The following is a 19,117-nucleotide window of genomic DNA, read 5'->3' as shown; positions in this document are numbered from 1 at the left end:
GGAACGTGGCTGGGACCCGCTCTGCAGCCCTGGGACCTCTCAGGAGGCTAGTTGTTCTCTAAGTGCCATCCCAATACCAGCAGCACCTGGGAACTTGACAGAAATGCCCACTCTTGGGCCCCAATTCCAGGCAATGTTTTAACACACCCTCCAAGTGATTGGGCTGCCCTCTAATATTCGAGAACCACCGGACTATGTGCATCTCCCTCTCAGGCTAGAGCTTGGGCAGAGCAAAATTGCTCAGCTCCATTCCAGAACTAGACACTTTCCTTTTTCTAAAAACAATAAATTGATTTATTTATTTTGGGCTGTGTTGGGTCTTTGTTGCTGTGTGCGCGCTTTTTCTAGTTGTGGTGAGCAGGGGCTACACTTCGTTGCGGTGCACGGGCTTCTCATTGCGGTGGCTTCTCTTGTTGCAGAGCACGGGCTCTAGGTGTGCGGGCTTCAGTAGTTGTGGCGCAGGGGCTTAGTTGCTCCGCGGCATGTGGGATCTTCCGGACCAGGGCTCGAACCCATGTCCCCTGCATTGGCAGGCAGATTCTTAACCACTGCGCCACCAGGAAAGTCCCAGAACTAGACACTTTCTCATCAATGCCCCGCAAGGACAGAAACAGAATCGGACTACAACACCAGAATTCATTCATTCCCCAAACATTTATTAAGCCTCAAGTGCCAAAGCAGACATTCACCAGGTTTGGACGACTTTGTCCCGGACTAGCTGCCCGTGAGGCCCGGTGGCATCTGGAGGCAGGAGGGCCAAGTAGACGGGAGTCTCAGCCCCCTCCTCCACGGTCCTGGAGCCGTGAGCTCCCACCATGTCCGTCTTCACCCACCCGGGGCAGCATGCGTTCAGCAGAATCCTGTCCGCTCGTCTCTTCTCATCCAGACGCTGGGCCAGGATTCTCGATAAGACCGTGACCCCCAGTTTGGACACCCCATAAGCAGAGTTGGGCCAGCCCTCCCTCTCATGAACCTCATTTTTCGTGTCCTCCACGAACTTTTTCATGAGCTCCACCAGGTCTTCCTCTGTGAGTGTCTTACATCGGAACTTCTCCTGCAGATCTTCGCTGCAGTTTTCAAGGGCTTTGGAACCCTGTAAACTACTGACATTCACCACTCTGCCTGAAACAGAATAAGAAAAATATAGAAGCATGTCACAAATAAACAATCGTTGGTTGACTACTGACAAACATGATTGAGTCATGGGGCAGGTGTAATTGCTGATTTAAAAAATGATTCTAGGGCTTCCCTGGTGGCGCATTCGTTGACAGTCCGCCTGCCGATGCAGGGGACATGGGTTCGTGCCCCGGTCCGGGAGGATCCCACATGCCGCGGAGCGGCTGGGCCCGTGAGCCATGGCCGCTGAGCCTGCGCGTCCGGAGCCTGTGCTCCGCAACAGGAGAGGCCACAACAGTGAGAGACCCGCGTACCGCAAAAAAAAAAAAAAAAAAAAGATTCTAATAAATAAATAAATAGCCAAGCATTTTAAGCCCTTTTAAAAAAATAAAGATTCTAGAAGGCATTAAAAAAAAACCTCCAAAGGTATTCAAAAATGCCTCAAGAATGCACCAGTGGGTTTTAACTTTTTGTCCTTTGTTCTCCCAAAAGGAAGAACACATTTCTGTCAATAACAGGGGCTAAAGAGCAGTGATTCATTAGGTGAGCAGAAGGTAGGTCTGTAGCAGAATCACCAGGTAGTTTTATAAAACACACCCTCCTACACACACACACACATTTCCAGGTACTTGTGAACTTGCTTTCCGGGGGACAGCGCCCTCACCCTTAGATTATTTCCTAGGGTCCTGGGGCCACCTCTGTACCCCTGAGTGCCAAAATCAGGTTTAAGCAATCCCTTGCCAATGACCCTTGTCTATCCTTAATGATGGATACTTTCACATGTGGAATGGGTTGATTCTCCATCCCAGTTTTGATTTTCATTCCTTTTTTTAGCCCATAGTTAACAAATAATTAAATATAATTAGTGAGTTAATATTCATATTAGCAATGATTCACAGCTACTAATGAGACAGATCTGTCCATAAAATAAAATATGAAGGCCAAAAACTAGAAAATAATTTGAAGCATTGATAGAAATCCCCAAACCAGTGACCGTGTGAATTTACACATTCTGTCCAACATCAAAAAGCACCAAATTTGGGGGGTTATTTTCTCACATATTATACTGAATCCATATTCTTTGCATCCAACAGGATAATTGGATTTTATTTCATTTTCTGAGTCGCATTCACCACAGGTACACATTTGTTGGTGGGGTGTGTACATGCTGGGAGATTCTTGTGGGCCCAGCCCCATACGGAGATGCCCTCACTCTGTCCTTGTACATAAGCATCTCACATAGCCCGCAGGGACCCAAGACTCTTCAGTATATTATTTCCTTCCTTCCTTCTGTCTGTCTCTCTCTGGTAATAACATAGTTCTTTCCCAACTTTTTTTTTTTTTTTTTTGTGCGGTACGCGGGCCTCTCACTGTTGTGGCCTCTCCCGTTGCGGAGCACAGGCTCCGGACGCGCAGGCTCAGCGGCCATGGCTCAGGGGCCCAGCTGCTCCGCGGCATGTGGGATCTTCCCGGACCGGGCCACGAACCCGTGTCCCCTGCATCGGCAGGTGGACTCCCAACCATTGCACCACCAGGGGTGCCCTTTTTCCCAACTTTTAACTTTGAAAAACTTTGCAACCTACAGAGAAGTTGCAAGAATGGTTTAATAAACACCCATATATATACCCTTCAGCTGAGTTCACCAACTGTCAACATTTTGCCACATTTGCTTTCTATCTTTCTCTTAATTGTAGGCAGATACCATAAACCTTCACCTTAAAACACTGTAGTATACAGAAGGGCATTCTCTTCCATAACCGCAAATGTGATCACATTAATCATCGTACAACACTATTATCTAAACTATAGTCCATATGCAAACGTCCCTAATTGTCTCAATAATCTTCCTTTATAGGTTTTTTGTTTGTTTTCATCCTGGGTCCAATGGATTGCATGGACGCTGGAGGGATAAATGGATTGTATTTAGTTGTCCTATCTCTTTAGTCTATTTACACTAGAGCAGTTGACAGTGATCTTTTTAAAGACTCTAAGCCTTTATTTTATAGTATTTCCCCCAGTTTGGATTGGCATGCTTTTTTTTTTTTTATGATTAGATTCACTTCAATATTTTGGCCAGGAATTCTGCTTTGCTGAAGTTATGCTCTTCATTACTTGCTAAGCAGCTTTGTATTCAAACGCTTGGCTGCTACAAGGAATTAAATTCAAACAAGAAAGGAGGAAAGAAAAGAAAAAACAAATTACAGGAGCTACTCTATGCCTTCGATGGAAATAAAAAACTTCCTAAGAGGAAGAGGCGTCCTCTTGGATCTCAAGGCACACCCCTGGGGGAGAGGCCAAGGGGTGACAGTTGCAACAGCTAAATGGGCCCCATCAGCCCTGAAAAGGGCTCAGCCCACACCATCACCACCACTCTTGGCTGAGGTCCAGGTGGCTCCACGGTCCGGAAACAACCCCTACTGCGTTCCGGCAAGAGTGGGCAAGTAGCTCCCCCTAGTGGCTTAACCTATTCACTCAATCTTGAACCAATAAGCAAGCGGGTTAACTTTCTTTAAAGTGATATTATAAAGCCAAATAAAGAGTGGCTTTTAAATCAGCTTTGAATCTGGAGGAAGCGACTCCCTACAAACCAAGGGGAAGTGATGCTCAGCGTTTTGCCCTCCAGAGTGACGTTTATTGAAAAGTCACCACTATCCTCAATGTGTTGCAAACCAAAGATTCCCGCTTTGGGAATTACTGTAACAGAAAACTGGTTAAAGACAGTGATTCACCAGCACTGGGTTGGTCCCTGAGCCCCACCCTCCCCAAAGACTTCTTTCCTTTCAAAATGGTTGGTTCACAATCATTTGGTGCTATAATCCTTCCCTAACTAGAACTAATTATCCTGGTTTGATTGAGGGGTGAAGTTAGGAAACTGGGATACTGTTTCCAGCTGTACTACGACCTGGTTGTATTCACTTCTCTGGGGCTCAGTTTCCTTCTTTATAAAGTGAAGGTGTAGACAGATACCATAAATGTACTTTAAAAATGTAAGTTTTTTTCAATACTTTGCAGCTTTCAAATTCTATGATTCTAAAATCCATAGGAAGATTTCATGATACTTGGTAAAACACACAGCTACAATGGAATACTATACAGCTGTAAAAAAAGAATAAGAGCCCCAGATATAGTAAGTGAAGAAAGCAAGGTGGCAAACGTTATACTTAATGTCCTTTCTTTTTTTTGTAAAAAGGGAAGCAAATATATATATATACACATTTATTTTTGCTTAGATTTGCATTTAAAAATTCTATCCCCTCGACCTGGACACTCACCAACTCCATGCCCCTGGACCCAAGGCTTCTATGAGCCAGTACCTGAAACTCTACCTGTGAGCTTTCTATGATCCCATCCCACTAAGAAACCAGTAACAAGAATCACCTGTGGAGAATGGGGAGGGGCAGACAGGTGGGACTCTCACCATGCATCTTTTTAAATTTAAATATTTTTGCACTGGAGATCATCTTTCTTCAAAATGTTAAATTAAGAAAAGCATGTTTCTTGTAAGAATCACAGAGTTCTTCTTCCTAAGAATCACAGTTGATTTCTTGGGAAAGAAAATCCTCAGGGAAGCAAGGCTTCTCTCCCCACCTCCCAGCACAGTTGTAATTTACACAGCTAGGCTTGTTTGTCGGCAGTGGTCTTCCCCACTGGACTCTGTGCTCCATGGACTGGACTGTCCATGCCCACAATACTCACCACTGTATTCCCAGCACCAGGGTAATGCCTGGATTAGGGTAGGTGCTCAATAAATGTTTGTGGGAAAAGTAATAAAAGTTATTCACTGAATACTTGAAAGTGTGGGAAAGATATTTCCTAATAAAGAAAAGTTTCTTTTGGATGCTCTGAACCAGCTTGGCAAAGGTTGGTGCAAGAAGAAAGGAATAGAGGAAAATTCATAGTAATGAGAGAACAGACACTTTCCCTAAGCCCCAGGTGAACTGGGTGAGGCCCGGCCACCTTGGGGAACTGAGAAAGACTCACTGAAGTTGCTCAAAGGCAAGAGGCCTTTGGGGACTTGACACACCTTATCCTTCTAGGATTCACTTCATGACTTGGGACCCAAGAGCATCACCATGTATCATACACATCTTTCTTTTTGGAGGTGGGGGAGAAGATGAACTTTTCATAAATGTTGAGAGGACAACTGGGGAGCCATATGAAGAATGGTACATTTAGATCCATCTCCTTCCTACACAAGGATAAACTTCAAATGAATCAGGCATCTAAACATACATGCATCTCTGTACGCCTAAGTTCACTCATGCCTGCCTGCATACAAACATACAAGTTCTGGGGGGACAGGGAATTAATGCTTCCAGAAGCTTGGAGTGGGGTATACATAGCTTTCAATAAAGCTGAAATGTTCGGATGAGGGGCCAGATACTGTGAGAAAATCATGCAGTTTTCTATTTTTCCCCCTACAGAGAAATAGCACCCCTGGATGATTCCTGGGGGACAGCCCCCCGGCCACACCCCCCGGGGGGTGGGTCACGCCTTGCCGAGGGGAGGCAACCTGACAGTCCACAAAGCTGGACTTACCATGAGGTTTCACTATCGGCAGTAATTCGCTGCAGACATTTCTCGTGGCAAAAAAGTTTGTCTTCAGTGTCATCTCAGCTTGAATGTCAAACGGTGTCGGATCATCAACTTTCAAAAAAGAGAAGGAAACAAAGTGATGCATTTCCTCCTGAAATTCATAAGACAAAGTGGATCTTATCTCTAATGAAAGACAAAATCAGCTAACTTTAAAAACAATAAGTTTATTGATTTTTGGCTGCGTTGGGTCTTCGTTGCTGCGGGAGGGCTTTCTCTAGTTGCAGCGAGCAGGGGCTACTCTTCCGTTCGGTGCGCGGGCTTCTCATTGCGGTGGCTTCTCTTGTTGCGGAGCACGGGCTCGGCGGCGGAGGGTGGGGGGCTCTAGAGCACAGGCTCGGTAGTTGTGGCGCACGGGCTTAGTTGCTCCATGGCACGTGGGATCTTCCCGGACCAGGGCTCGAACCCGCATCCCCTGCATTGGCAGGTGGATTCTTAACCACTGCGCCACCAGGGAAGTCCGCCAAACAAACTATCTTTAAAACAATTTTTAAACCACGAGATCCGTGGTTCTCAAACTTGGAGCGTGTGTGGGAAGCACCTGCGGGACCTGTTGGAACACAGCATTCTGGGCCCCGCCCCCAGAGTTTGGGATCCTGAAGGTCCGGGGTGAGGCTCCACAATTTGCATTTCTCACCAGTTCCCAGGTGACGCCACGGCTACTGGTCTGCGAGCCACACTCCGAGCAGCAGTGATCAAAGTTCACAGTCTTGGATGGGCATAGGAGGCACCTGGGGATTCTGTTAAAATGCAGATTATCACGCAGCACGTGTGGTGGCGGGGCTGGGGTTCTGCGATTCCAGCGAGTGTCCAGCGGGGCAGGCGCTGCTGGCCGACAGCCCACACTCTGAGGGGCAAGAGCTTCCAGCTGAAGTCAGTGTTCCTCCGTGTGTCCTCCAGGAAGCCGGGTATTTATCCACCAATTCCCCAGCCGTCGGCTCCGGGGGCTGTCAATCGCCCCCGCCCCCGCCCGCGCTCCCAGAAAGCCCGCAGACCGAGTTGCAGGTGCAGGGCGCTGCCGAGGGCCCAAGGCCAAGGGGATGAAGACTTAACGCTTCACAATACTTCGTTTTCCTCCGCTCTGCCTCTTAGATTTCTCTTCCCCACTAGGTTGTAAGTGAGGCTGCCCTGTTTATTTCTACCCGCGGCACAAGGCAGATCGATAACTTTCTTACTCGAATAATAAGAGTAAGTAATCTCCTTGATCTCCCCCCTCCCGCGCCCCGCGCCCCGGCCCCAAAGGAAGGTGCTACTTCAGACCACACTTATATATGTTTGATAACAAACATAGCTTCCCTGGGGGTGGGAACCACGCTTGCTTCCTTTTTGCCAGAGCCTATCAAACCTCCCCATTAAAAAGCTCCATTGAAGCTCTCTCGAGTCCACTAGCGCGTGCACGTGCGCACTAATCGTGCTCCCGAGATCCACTTCCTGTCCCGAGCAGATGCCTCCTCGTATCTATGAATGCGCCCTTTCAAGGAAAGAGAAAGCCCAAAGTGAGTTTGGAGACCGTTCGCAGAGAAAATGTTTCTTGCATTAGAAAGCTGATGAGCTTAGCAGGGCGTGGTCCCCTCGCAGGAGACCGATTCTCTTGCAAACCTCAGCAGCTGTCTGTCCTGGGAGGGTCCTGGGCTGAGCCCTTGCGTGCTCGGGCCCGCAGAGGCCGGCAGGCGGGCGGGGCGCACTGTGCCCGGCGCCCGGGCGGGTCTTGAGCTAAACGAACCGCTCCCGCGACTCCGTGGGAAGCGAGAACCAGCCGTGGGAGGCGAGAGCTGAGAGCATCCCGAGGGGCGGGCTCTGCCTTCCATAACTTAAGTGGGCGGGTAGAGGGCGTATGCGGCTCACTGGCACCCTCGGAGCGCCCGGGGACCTCCCGCCCCCCACACCTACTCTTGAAGGCGATGCCCGCGTTGTTGACCAGCACGTTGAGCCCCCCGTACTCCTTGCGCAGGAAGGCGCGCAGGGCGCGGATGCTCTGCAGGTCGTCGATGTCCAGCTGGTGGAAGCGCGGGCTCAGGCCCTCGGCCTGTAGCTGCTGCACGGCCGCCCGGCCCCGCTCCACGTCCCGCGCCGTGAGCATCACGTCCCCTGGGAACTGCCGGCACAGGTCGCGCGCGATGGCGAAGCCGATGCCCTTGTTGGCCCCGGTGACCAGCGCCACGCGGGTGTAGGACGGCATGGCCAGGTGCTGGGCGCGCGAGGCAGTTGGGTGAAGAGCGAACCGGGCCGTGGGCCACGGGCGACGCGCGCTGCGGAGGCCCGGCCACAGTCAGAGAAGCCAGGAAGAACTGTGTTCTAGAATCCAGCGCTGTGACTTGCAGAGAACAAGGCTCCGGTCCTCGGTCCCTCCCCTCCGAGGAGGGGCCGTCTGTTCCTGAAGGTTTCGTAACGCCCCATTCCCGGGTCCGCCCCCTCCCCGCGATGCGCCCTCTTTTGATCCCGCCTCTTGAGCCAAGCTGTGGTTTGCGGGGTCGAGACGTTGTTCCCCTAAAGCAAAAGGGGACGGTGACGGGTCGATAGGGTCTAGAGATTCCTTGCAGTTGGATTGAAGAAACTATTGTAGGAGAACCCCAAAAGGAGAAAAGCGCTGAGTAATTTTCTTGGGCGTGCGTCCGTCATCCACTGCAAAATGAGGATGTTCGCTTTTTCCTTGACTACAGTGAAATTATTTCGACACGGTAACTGCTTCTCAGGACATAGATCTCATTCCTTGTCTAAGAGAAACTCAAGAGAGGAATGAGAAAATAAGGTCCCAAGAACAGATTTACAGGTGTGGGCAGGGTACCTAGCTGTGTGGGATCCTAGCTGTGTGCGCCCCCAAGTGGGAGAGAATGTTTATGAAACTCTCATTGTGGGTGAAGCCTCTTACCGGAATGTTTTTATTCATCTTACACAACTCCTACGGGTGCTAAGTGTGTGCATTTTAGGTTTGTCCAAGGAGGATACATATATGAATTTTTTTTCTCTAAGTGAAATTTGTGGCCACAAAGTTCAACGGAAAATGAATCTCCAAAGGTGTGTCGCGGTGTGGACAAGCAATTAGAACTCTCCCACCCACCTTCTTTAGTGTAATCTGAGTGCATTTGATCTGAGTGTGCTTGATTAGTGACTTTTAGATTTATGGAGAGCTACGATCTCATTATGACTCAGCTCTACCCAAGCACAGGTTGGCTGAGCTGCCTGTGTCTGTCACCTTGACTCCACTTTCTCCATCAAGTCAACAGGTGAGGTCAGGAAGGTGGGCACCTGCTGGGGCTCACCCAGTATTTTCTTTTTTCTCCTAAAGATTATTTGGAACTCTATTTTAAAGATATAAGGCTATTCGGGTATTTTGTTTCTTCTTGAGTGAGCTTAATTCATGTTTTTCAAAAAATTTGTGTATATCACCTAAGTTGTTGACTCTGACATGAAGTCGTTCATTATATGCCCTTATCCATCCTTTTAATATCAAGAGTGACACCACTTCTCTCATTCCTGATATTGGTATTTTGTGTCTTTCATATCTGTTTCTTGATCTCTCTGGTTAGAACTATTTACTTATTTATTTTCTTAAGGAAGAAGCTTTTGATTTCATTGATATGTTTCTCTGTTTTTTCTGGTTATATTTCCATTCTAATCTTTATTTCCTCTCTTCTCACTTTGGGTTTTCTAGTTGGTTTGTGTTGTGGGTTTTTTTTTTTTTTTTTAACCATGGAAGCTGAGATCATTGATTTAAGATCTTCTTTTCTAATATAGACATTAAGGGCTATTAATTTCCCTTTCTGTACTATGTTAGTGGCATCCCGTAAACACTGATATGTTGTGTTTTCAATTTCAATCAGTTTAAAATACCTTCTAATTTACTTTTTGACATCTTCTTTGACCAAGGGTATTTAGAAGTATATTTTTTAGCTTCCAACTCTTCGGGGATTATCCAGATATCTTGCTGTTATTGATTTCTTAATTCTGTGGTAGTCGAGAACATACTTTGTATGACTTGAACTCTTTTAAAAGAGTTTTTAAAGCTGGGAGAGAGAGAGATGAAAGCACGTTTTTATACAATAGTAATCATCTAAACATCAGCGTGTATGGCTCCACTTGTAGGATGTTGGGTGGCTCTCCTTGAGGGTACTGTTTTCTCTTTGAAGGATGAGTGACTTGAGGTCATTAGCAAGAAGGATTCTGTTAGGAAACTTGAGGGAGGCATAGCCATCTCGCAGAACGGGAAAGTGAATTTATTAGGGAATTAGGCAGCATTGACCAGCAGAGTTGGAGGCCCACATGAGACCTGTGGTCATAAATGTCAAGACAGCACAATCGGCCTCTTTCAGTTTCCCCCCAGCATCGTCCAGTCCCTAGTGCAGCTGGTGGAGGAAGTTGGTGTTTTGCCAGGCTCACACAGCACAGGGAAAGATGTTTGCAAGGAAAGGATTGTAGTGTAGGGCTATGGCCTCTAAGGACAGAAGAAAGGACACAAGAGGGTCGGAAATTCATAATAAGGGAAATACAGTAGGGTTGATGGAACAGAGGTCTCCGAGGGCAGGGCTCCCCTGGAGGCGAAGCTTGGAGATTGGAGCCAAGCCGGGTCCTGGGGGTCAGTGTGGGATGCCTTGAGATCCAGATCTCAGAGGTTGCACGGATGAGCCACATGAAGGGGACAGGGAGATCTTGTTGGTGTGAAGGAGGTCAAGGGACTGGGAAGCCAAGACACTGGACGGATCCTGCACAGAGCTACTGACCTCCTCAGAGATGAGGCGGGAAGAAAACACTGACCAACGTGCTGGCCTCAGGGTCTGCACCCTCTGCTGTTACTGTCCTGAAATTCTTGATTTTTTTTTAAACACTTGTCCCGCATCTTCATTTTGCATTGGGCCCCGCAAATTATGCAGCAGGTCGATGAAGGGGTACTTAGCGTGGCTTGGAGAAAGTCTGTTGCTCATAGCAGTCATTCCCCAATTTTTCACATTAGAATGCCCTGGGGATCTTCAAAAAAAAAATGTGCTAATGCCTGGCTCCATCCCCAGACATCGTGATTTAACTGTGCTGGGGTGTTACCCAAGCGTTGGGAGATTTAAAAGCTCTCTGATTCCAATGTGCAGCAAAGGTTGGGGAACATTGGGTTACGTAAGAGGAGAGTCAATTGGTTATAAGTGACACAATCTTCAAAAAAGAGCTAGGGGTTTTTGAGAGAAAGGTGGAGAAAAGTTTCAAAAATGGCACAGGTTACAGTCCCCTCCCCCCTCCTAGATGTCCAGCCCTAATCTCCAGAACTGTGGATGTCCCTCTGTATGGCAAAAGGGACTTTGCAAATGTGATTAAATTGAGGATCTTGAGACGGGAAGATATCCCTGGATTATCTTGCTGGGCACAATGTAATCCCAAATCTCCTTATTAGTGGTAAGCAGGAAGGTCAGAGGCAGAAGGAGATATAAGATAAAAGCAGCGAGAGGGAGGGAGGGAAGGAGACTGAGACTGATTTGAAGATGCTCCCATTGCTGGCTTTGAAGATGGAGGAAGGGGCCAGGGACCCAGGGATGCAGGTAACCTCCAGAAACTGGAAAAAGCAAGGAAATGAGTTATCCTCTGGAGGCTTCAGAAAGAACACAGCTCTGTTGATGTCTTGATTTTAGGGCTTCGAACCTCCAGAATTGTAAGTTGATCAATTTGTGTTGTCTTAAACCATTAAATCTGTGGTAATTTGTTACAGCAGCAATCAGAAACTAATACAGTTAACACGGAGGATTCTCCCCTTACCTCCAGGACGGAGTGAAAACACCCCTCACTTGTACCCAGTGTGGCATCACACAAAGGATTTGAATTGTGAACAAATCTTAAGAAAATACTGGTTTAGAAAAAACTTTGATACCTTCCTGAGGGTTGAGGAGAAATGAATGAAGGGGGAAAAGCTGCTTGACACCATCTGACTCATGACCTGGTTGGTGGATCTGAGCAGAAGTAGGCTCTTTTGCCATATCCAAATTCCCACCATCTAAACGGTCGTATTCAGAAGTTATGGGTTCTGGTGTTTTTTTTAAACCTTTTTGATCCCCTTCACCATTCCTCCCTTCCCCTCTGGCAACCACCAATCTGTTCTTTTTTTTAGATTGCACGTACAAGATCCTACAGTATTTTTCTTTCTCGTTCTGATTTATGTCACTTAGCCTAATGCCCCCGAGTTCATCCATGTTGTCACAAACTCAGTAACATGATTTCCTTCTTTTTTTGTGGCTGAATGATCTTCCACTGTATGTACACCACATCTTTATCCATCCTTCTATTAATGGACACTTAGGTTGTTTCCATGTCTTTGCTATTGTAATTAATGCTGCTATGAACATGGGAGTGCACGCATCTCTTTGAGATAATGTTTTCATTTCCTTTAGATGAATACCCAGGAGAATTGCTGAATCACATGACAGTACTATTTTTAATTTTTAAATGAACCTCTGTACTTTTTTCCATAGTGGCTGCACCAATTTACATCCCCACCAATAGTCTGTAAGGGTTCCCTCTTCTCCACATCCTCTCCAGCATTTGTTATCTCTTGTCTTTTTGATAATAGACATCCTAACAGGTGAGAGGTGATACCTCATGTCTTTCATTTGCATTTTCCTGATAATCAGTGATGCTGAGTACATTTTCATGTGCCCATTGGTCATTCGTATATCTTTTTTTGGAAAAATGACCATTCAGGTACTTTGACCATTTAAAAATTGGATTATTTGTTTTTTGCTATTGAGTCGTATGAGTTCTTTATGTATTTTTGGATATTAACCCCTTATAAGCTAACGGTTTCCAAATTTTTTTTTCCACCTTGTAGGTTGTCTTTTCGTTTTGTTGATGGTTTATTTTGCAGTGCAGAAGTTTTAAGTTTGAAACAAGTCCCACTTTTTGTTGTTGTTGCTTTGTGCTCTAGGTTTCAAATCCATCAAAATCATTGTCAAGAACCATGTCAAGGAGCTTTTCCCCTACATTTTCTTCTAGGAGTTTTATGCTTTCTAATCTTACATTTAAGTCTTTAATTCATTTGGAGTTAATTTTTGTGAGTGGTGTTACAATAGGAGTTTAGTTTCTTTTTTTTTTTTAAACATGTGAATAATGAATTTTCCTAGCACCATGTATTGAAGAGAATGTCTTTTCTATGCATGGGTGAGAGAGCTATTCTTGAGACCACCATAGTGTCTGTCCCTTTGGAATCCTGGAATTGCTTTTGGCCTCTATGTTCACAGTGACATAAAAAGGGGTGCTGTTTATTGTAAACATTGCTGACTTGGAGCAAGACATTCTCCCTGCAGATGTGGTATGAATCAGTTCAGTGTGGTGTCTGAAAGGCTGGGCTCCGTGCCTGAATGGACTGTGCCCATGCTGGGCTGGAGAAGGGTTTTGGGGAGGTCGGAGATCTTTAGTACCATCAGGCTGGTGAAGCACCAGCGCTGAGAAATGTGGATCTAAGAGCCCTTAGCCCTGTTCTTGGGACCCACGTCACTGCTGGTTCTAGAACAGTATGGCCAAGGCTGGGGAAAACCAGCCGTTTTTGTGCATTTCTAGTGAGTATGTAATGTAGTATTACTTCCTTGGAGAGGAATTAGGCCCTATCTATTGAAATTTAAAATCTACCTCTCTTCCTGGAGGGAAATTGTTGGGGGAATTTATCCTACAGATAAACCTCCTGTGGGTGTGAAATGACGCCAGACAGGGATGTTCTTGAAAAGCAGCTCCCAGCCAAGTTGTTGCAAAGGTCACAGGTTATCCAGTAAGATGATAATGGTGGTAAATTATTTAAAGTGATACATTTTAACCTGTTTATCATCATTGGAAAGGTACAAGTGTTTAAATTATATTTGAACACTTTTTGTATGGCTTTCTCTGTAAACCTCAGCAATTATTCTGGGCCCGTTTGTTTATGTAATAATTGGTGGTAGACAGTGCCCTCTGCTGGCCTGGTGGCTACACTTCATGGCATGTTTATCTGTTTCCTGTGCCTGTTGTATATATAGCAAAGTACCCAAAACTGCATGGCTTTAAACAACAGGGATTTATTTTCTCACAGTTCCGGAGGCCAGAAGACCTGTATCAAGGTGTTGTCAGGGCCATACTCCCTCTCAAAGCTCTAGCAAACAATCCTTGTGGCCTCTTGCAGCTTCTGGTTGTTGGCAGCACTCCGTGGAGTTCCTTGGCTGGCAGCATCACTCCCATCTCTGCCTGCATCCTCACGTGACCTTCTTCCCTATGTGTCTCTGTGTGTCCTCTCCCCTTCTCCTGAGGACACTAGTCATTGGATTTGGGACCTGCCCTCACCCAGTATGACCTCATCTTAACTAATTACATCTGCCAAGACCCTATTTCCATATAGAGTCACATTCTGAGGTAGTGGGTGGACATGAATTTTGTGGGGACATAATCCAACCTACTACTAACCTTTAAACTTTCTGTTGTTTCACTTCAATCAGTATAATCAATGACTTATTCCCGACTTGTTTATCGTAAGTAAGGATTCTTGCCTACATGTATAACATGTTGCTTTCTTTTGCTATAATTTGCTCTTATAGTCATACTTTTTTCTATCATCGTAGAAATTATATATGATATCTTTACTGTTTTTTGTCATCTGGCATTAGGTTTCCCTAAAGAGAACTTGATTGGATTGTTAACTGTCTTTTCCTTCCCTCCCTTCCTGGCTTTTTAAAGAATAATGGCTAATCGTTATTGAGCTCCTGCTCTCAGCATTTAATAGTGCAACCCCTTTTATTATAAGGTGAGGCTTGCTATACTGTAGAGCCAAGCTTGGGGGACTCCTTTGGAAAGCAGACTTGAAAGCGCCTAGAGAGCCACACTGATGTCCTCTCACAGCCGTCTCACTGCTTTCTGCTCCTCTCTGTTTCAGCTGCTGGTGGGTACATCCAGTTATCAGTGGCCTATAGAAGAGAAGATTGTTTAGCAATCATTTTCCAGAGACATTATATTCCTTGCGAAAGAATCTTTGTGCTGCTGTCAAAAGATATATTTATCCTCTGCTATTTAGCAACTCTTGTTCTTTGAACCTTCTCTTAAAAAAAAAAAGAGCCTTATTAAGAGATAATTCACATACTGAATAATTCACATACATTTAAAGCACACTGGTTGTTCATATGTTCACAGAACTGTGCAACCATCACCACAATTTTAGAACAGTTTCATGAGCCCCCAGATACCCCGTACCCATTGGTAGTTACATCCATGCCCCCTGAGCCCTAGACAACCACTAACCTAATTTCTGTCTGTAGACGTGCCTATTCGGAACATTTCCTATGAATGGGATCATAAGATACATACTCTTTTGTGACCAGCTTCTTTCACTTAACATTATGTTTCAAGGTTTATTTGTGTTGTGGTATCTCATTGGCTTTTGAACTTCACAGTTAGCAAATCTGATTTTTGATGGGATTTTATACTGAAATTTTAGTTCATAGAAATATTTATTTCTAAAGGTATTAATTGAACACAGTAAAATTGATACAATAAAGGCATTATAGACTTTATGGCTTTAGAAATCAGTTTTTTAAAACTATAAATAACTATAAATATGGTCCAATTTTCAGAATTTTAACTAATTAAAACATTTCAATATTCTATTTTACTCATCTATACTTAACTTATTTTACATTTTTAACTTAATTTAAAAAATTTGTTTTAAAGTGCTAAGAAATTGCTGACTTAAAATATATTTTTTGAAAGATCAAATTTCTGAAGCTGTAGAAGTCTTCAATACCTTAAGTAATTTATATCTAAATAGAATTTTACAGATAGATTCCCATTACCAATTTTAATTTTAAAATTAAAACTGTGTATTTAAAATTAAAACTTATTGCTGCATAGCGGATTACTCAACCTTCGTGGTTTAAATCAAGAAGCATTTGTTTTCCCAGTTTCTGTAGATCAGGAATTTGGGAGTGGCTTAGCTGGGCAGTTCTGGCTCAAGGCTCGTGAGGTTACAGTCAAGATGTCAGCTGGGGCTGCAGCCTTAAAGGCTTGACTGCAGCTGGAGGATCCCTTCCAAGATGATTGACTCATATGACCTTTGGTTGGAGGCTTCAGTTCTTAGCCAAGTGGACCTTTCCAAAGGCTGCTTGGGCATCCTCAAGATGTGGCTGCTGGCTTCTTCCAGAGCAAGTGATCCAGGGGTCAGTGAGAAAGACAGAAGCCAAATTGTCTTTTATGACTTAGTTTCGTAAGTTACATACCATTACTTTGCTATGTCTGTTGGTCACACAGGCCAGTTCTGGTCTAATGTGGGAGAAGACTACAAAGGGTATGAATAGGAGGCAGGCGTCATGGGATGGTCTTGGCTGGCTACTACGAGCTGGAAAGTCATCTGACTCCCCAGACTGACAGTTATTCCCAGAATAATCTGAAGTCAGTCATCAGGTAAAGATTAGGTCAACACTGGCCTTTTTTTTTTTTTTTAAACATTTGAACATCTGAACTTAAAGAATACTGCATGGACCATATGAAAATATATTTTATACGTGTGTGTGTTGATGACAGGTTGAAGTCATAGTAATCATAGTTCAGGCACACAGAATGGGGTTGGGCAGCCATTGAGAATCAGGACTCGGATACATCCCTGCACCACTGAGAACTGAAACTTTCTGAACTGTACCAAACCCAAGGATACATCTGCTAGCTGCAACCTTGTGGTCTCAAGGTTTCCCCTCGCAACTTTGTAACTATATCAGACCCCAACCAATCCCTGTTTAACAAGCACCTTTATTTTTTTTTCCAGCTCCAATCAGAATCCTTGACAAACGACTTATGTAACTGGGGCCTTACTTTTTTTGCCTTTATAAGCTTCTATTTTGTAGTCCAGTGGCCCACAGTTCAAGTACTTCTTGAATCTGTGTCTCCTGGCAGCAGTCCTAACAAACCCCAAATTAATGCCTCTTTATTTCAATCAGGTCTTTGTTTCTGAGATTTTGGTTTACAGTGTGTGTGTGTATATTTTATTTTTTTTAATTAAAAAAATTTATTTATTTGGCTGTGCCTGGTTTCCATTGCAGCACACGGGATCTTCGTTGCGGCGTGCAAGATCTTTGTTGCGGCATGGGGGATCTTTTTAGTTGTGGCATGCAGGATCTAGTTCCCTGACCAGGGATCTAACCCATGCCCCCTGCATTGGAGCATGGAGTCTTAACCACTGGACCACCAGGGAAGTTCCTGTGTATGTATATTTTTAAAGTTTGTGCATTTAAAGCAAAACTTCAACTTTTGAAAACGAGTTTAAAATTGTATACTAGCAATCCCTAGTCAATCTTATAAATTGAATCCTGAAGAATTATACAGTTAGTACTGTGATATCTGCACATGCTTGAGGAAAGACTGCATCATTATTTTGAAATAAAACTATGCTGTCTAGTATGGTAGTAACCAACCACAACGTGGTTATCAAACACTTGAAATCGAGCTAGTCTAAATTGAGATGAGCCATACATGTTAAAATTTCAAAGACTTAGTACACAAAATTATAAATTATCTCACCAATTTTCATACTCATTACATGTTGCAGTGATGATATTTTGATTGTGTTGTGTTAAATAAAATGTTAACACTCATTTCATCCATTTTTTAAAAAATGTTAATGCGGCTACTACAAAATTAAGTTACATGTGCTTACATTTATGGCTCACATTCTCTTTCGTTTTGAGGGAGCTGATTTGAAATGGAAAAATCTGATGGAATTTAAAATCTATTTGCAATACCATAAGAAAACATTCATCTCTGAATAAAAACAAAAGCTACTCGATTTAAAGGATAGATTGTTCCCTTGAGCTATGAGTTAAAGAGATCGAATGTTGGGAAATCTGGTTAATGGTGAGAACAGACAATTTTTGGAAATGGGGAAAAAGTCTCCTGTTTATTACTACCTACTTGAGCAAATAAAGTTTCTCATCAATGATAACTCTAAAAAATTTGAAGAGATCATCTTAAAAAAGTCATCTTCATAGACAACAAATTTATGGTTACCAAAGAGCAAAGGGGAAGGGATAAATTAGGAGTTTGGGATTAACATATGCACTACTATATGTAAAATAGATAACCAACAAGGACTTGCTGTATAGCACAGGGAACTATACTCGATATTTTGTAATAGCCTGTAAGGGAAAAGAATCTGAAAAATATAAATGTATATGTATGTATAACTGAATCGCTTTGCTATACACCTGAAACTAACACAACATTGTAAATCAACTACACTTCAATTAAGAAAAAAAAAAAAGAAGAAAGCCTTAAAAAAAAAAGTCATCTTGATCAAGAATTGCCTGTATATAGTTGGTCCTTACTATTCGTGGATTTCTATCTGTGAATTTGTCCAGTCCATCCTCAAGGTGCTGTCACAGTCATCTGCAGACATGCGCAGAGTGGTCAAAATACGAGTTGGCCAACACTCAGGTTCCCAGCTGAGGTCAGAAAACAGGACATTCTGCCTTCTTGTTTCTTCTCCCGCCCTTTAAATAAGTGTCCTTATTGTGGTTTAGTTAGTGCCATATTTTTTGCCTTTTTGTTGTTGCTTTTGCTCTTTGAAATGGCCCAAGCACAGAGCTGAAGTGCTGTCTAGTGTCCCCTAAGTACAAGGGCTTTGATGCGTCTTATGGAGAAAATACTTCTGTTAAACATTTTTTTTTTTTTTTTTGCTGAAGCGCACAGCATGCGGGGATTTTAGTTCCCTGACCAGGGATCGAACCCTGGCCCACTGCAGTGAAAGCATGGAGTCCTAACCACTAGACCACCAGGGAATTCCCAGAAAATACCTGTATTAGAAAAGTTTTGTTCAGGCATGAGTCTGTCAGGGAGGAACAATAATTTCCCCTCCGCTCTTCTGAGTTCTTAGCTGATACCCTTGTAATAAAAGAACCATAGGAGAAGAACGGACAGAAGTTTATTAACATGTCTACCTCATGTATACATGGGAGATACGTAGGGAAAAATGAGTAAGAATTCAGAATTAAATACCATCTTATAAGGAAAGGGGAGATGGATATAGGCCTCTTAGGGCAGAGTAAATGGTTTTTAGGAAAGATGAAGGGGCCCTTAGGAGACGAGATGGGAGGTATGATAGTTGGTGACAGTGTTTCTCTGGGTGTGGTGTCCACTTCCATTCTCTTCTCCTGTGATAAGAGTCAATCTTCCCAGCTGATGACACTCCTGCGGAGGAGACTGATGACATTTTGGAGGGTCTGTCTGGATAAGGGGCGTTCACAGAAAGCCTGTTCCCACATTTGCTGTTTACAGTGCCTACAGCTCCAAATAGTCAATATACCCATATGGCATAGTTTGGGATGGCATGTTCTGAACCCCTACAGACATACTTTGGAGTGGCATATTCTGCTACCTTCAAGTTTTAGTGCTGTTAGGCTGTGAGTTCAACGTTGAATCAACAAAAAGTTACAACCAG

General features: G+C 44.2%; 1 protein-coding gene across 1 annotated transcript; it reads right to left on the bottom strand.

The window, feature by feature from the left end:
* Positions 1–639: 639 nt before the first annotated feature.
* On the bottom strand, positions 640–7,905 carry LOC309822705 (carbonyl reductase [NADPH] 3). The gene is made up of 3 exons (XM_082654672.1): positions 7,600–7,905; positions 5,656–5,763; positions 640–1,122 (listed from the first exon to the last, which is right to left on the bottom strand). The coding sequence occupies exons 1-3, from the start codon at positions 7,886–7,888 to the stop codon at positions 686–688; spliced, it is 834 nt and encodes a 277-aa protein (XP_082510798.1). The 5' UTR covers positions 7,889–7,905; the 3' UTR covers positions 640–685.
* Positions 7,906–19,117: the final 11,212 nt, after the last annotated feature.

This window comes from Grampus griseus (assembly GCF_964374135.1).
Source record: "Grampus griseus genome assembly, chromosome: 5".
Lineage (NCBI taxonomy): Eukaryota > Metazoa > Chordata > Mammalia > Artiodactyla > Delphinidae > Grampus > Grampus griseus.
Note: the sequence above shows the minus strand (reverse complement) of the source record. Positions and strands in the feature narration are given on the sequence as shown.

Coding starts and splice junctions, on each gene's coding strand:
- LOC309822705 (XM_082654672.1), bottom strand. CDS start 7,888: ATGCCGTCCTACACCCGCGTGGCGCTGGTCACCGGGGCCAACAAGGGC. Junction 5,764..7,599: donor CGCGGGCATCGCCTTCAAGA/GTAGGTGTGGGG, acceptor CTTTTTTGAAAG/TTGATGATCCGACACCGTTT. Junction 1,123..5,655: donor GCCGATAGTGAAACCTCATG/GTAAGTCCAGCT, acceptor ATTCTGTTTCAG/GCAGAGTGGTGAATGTCAGT.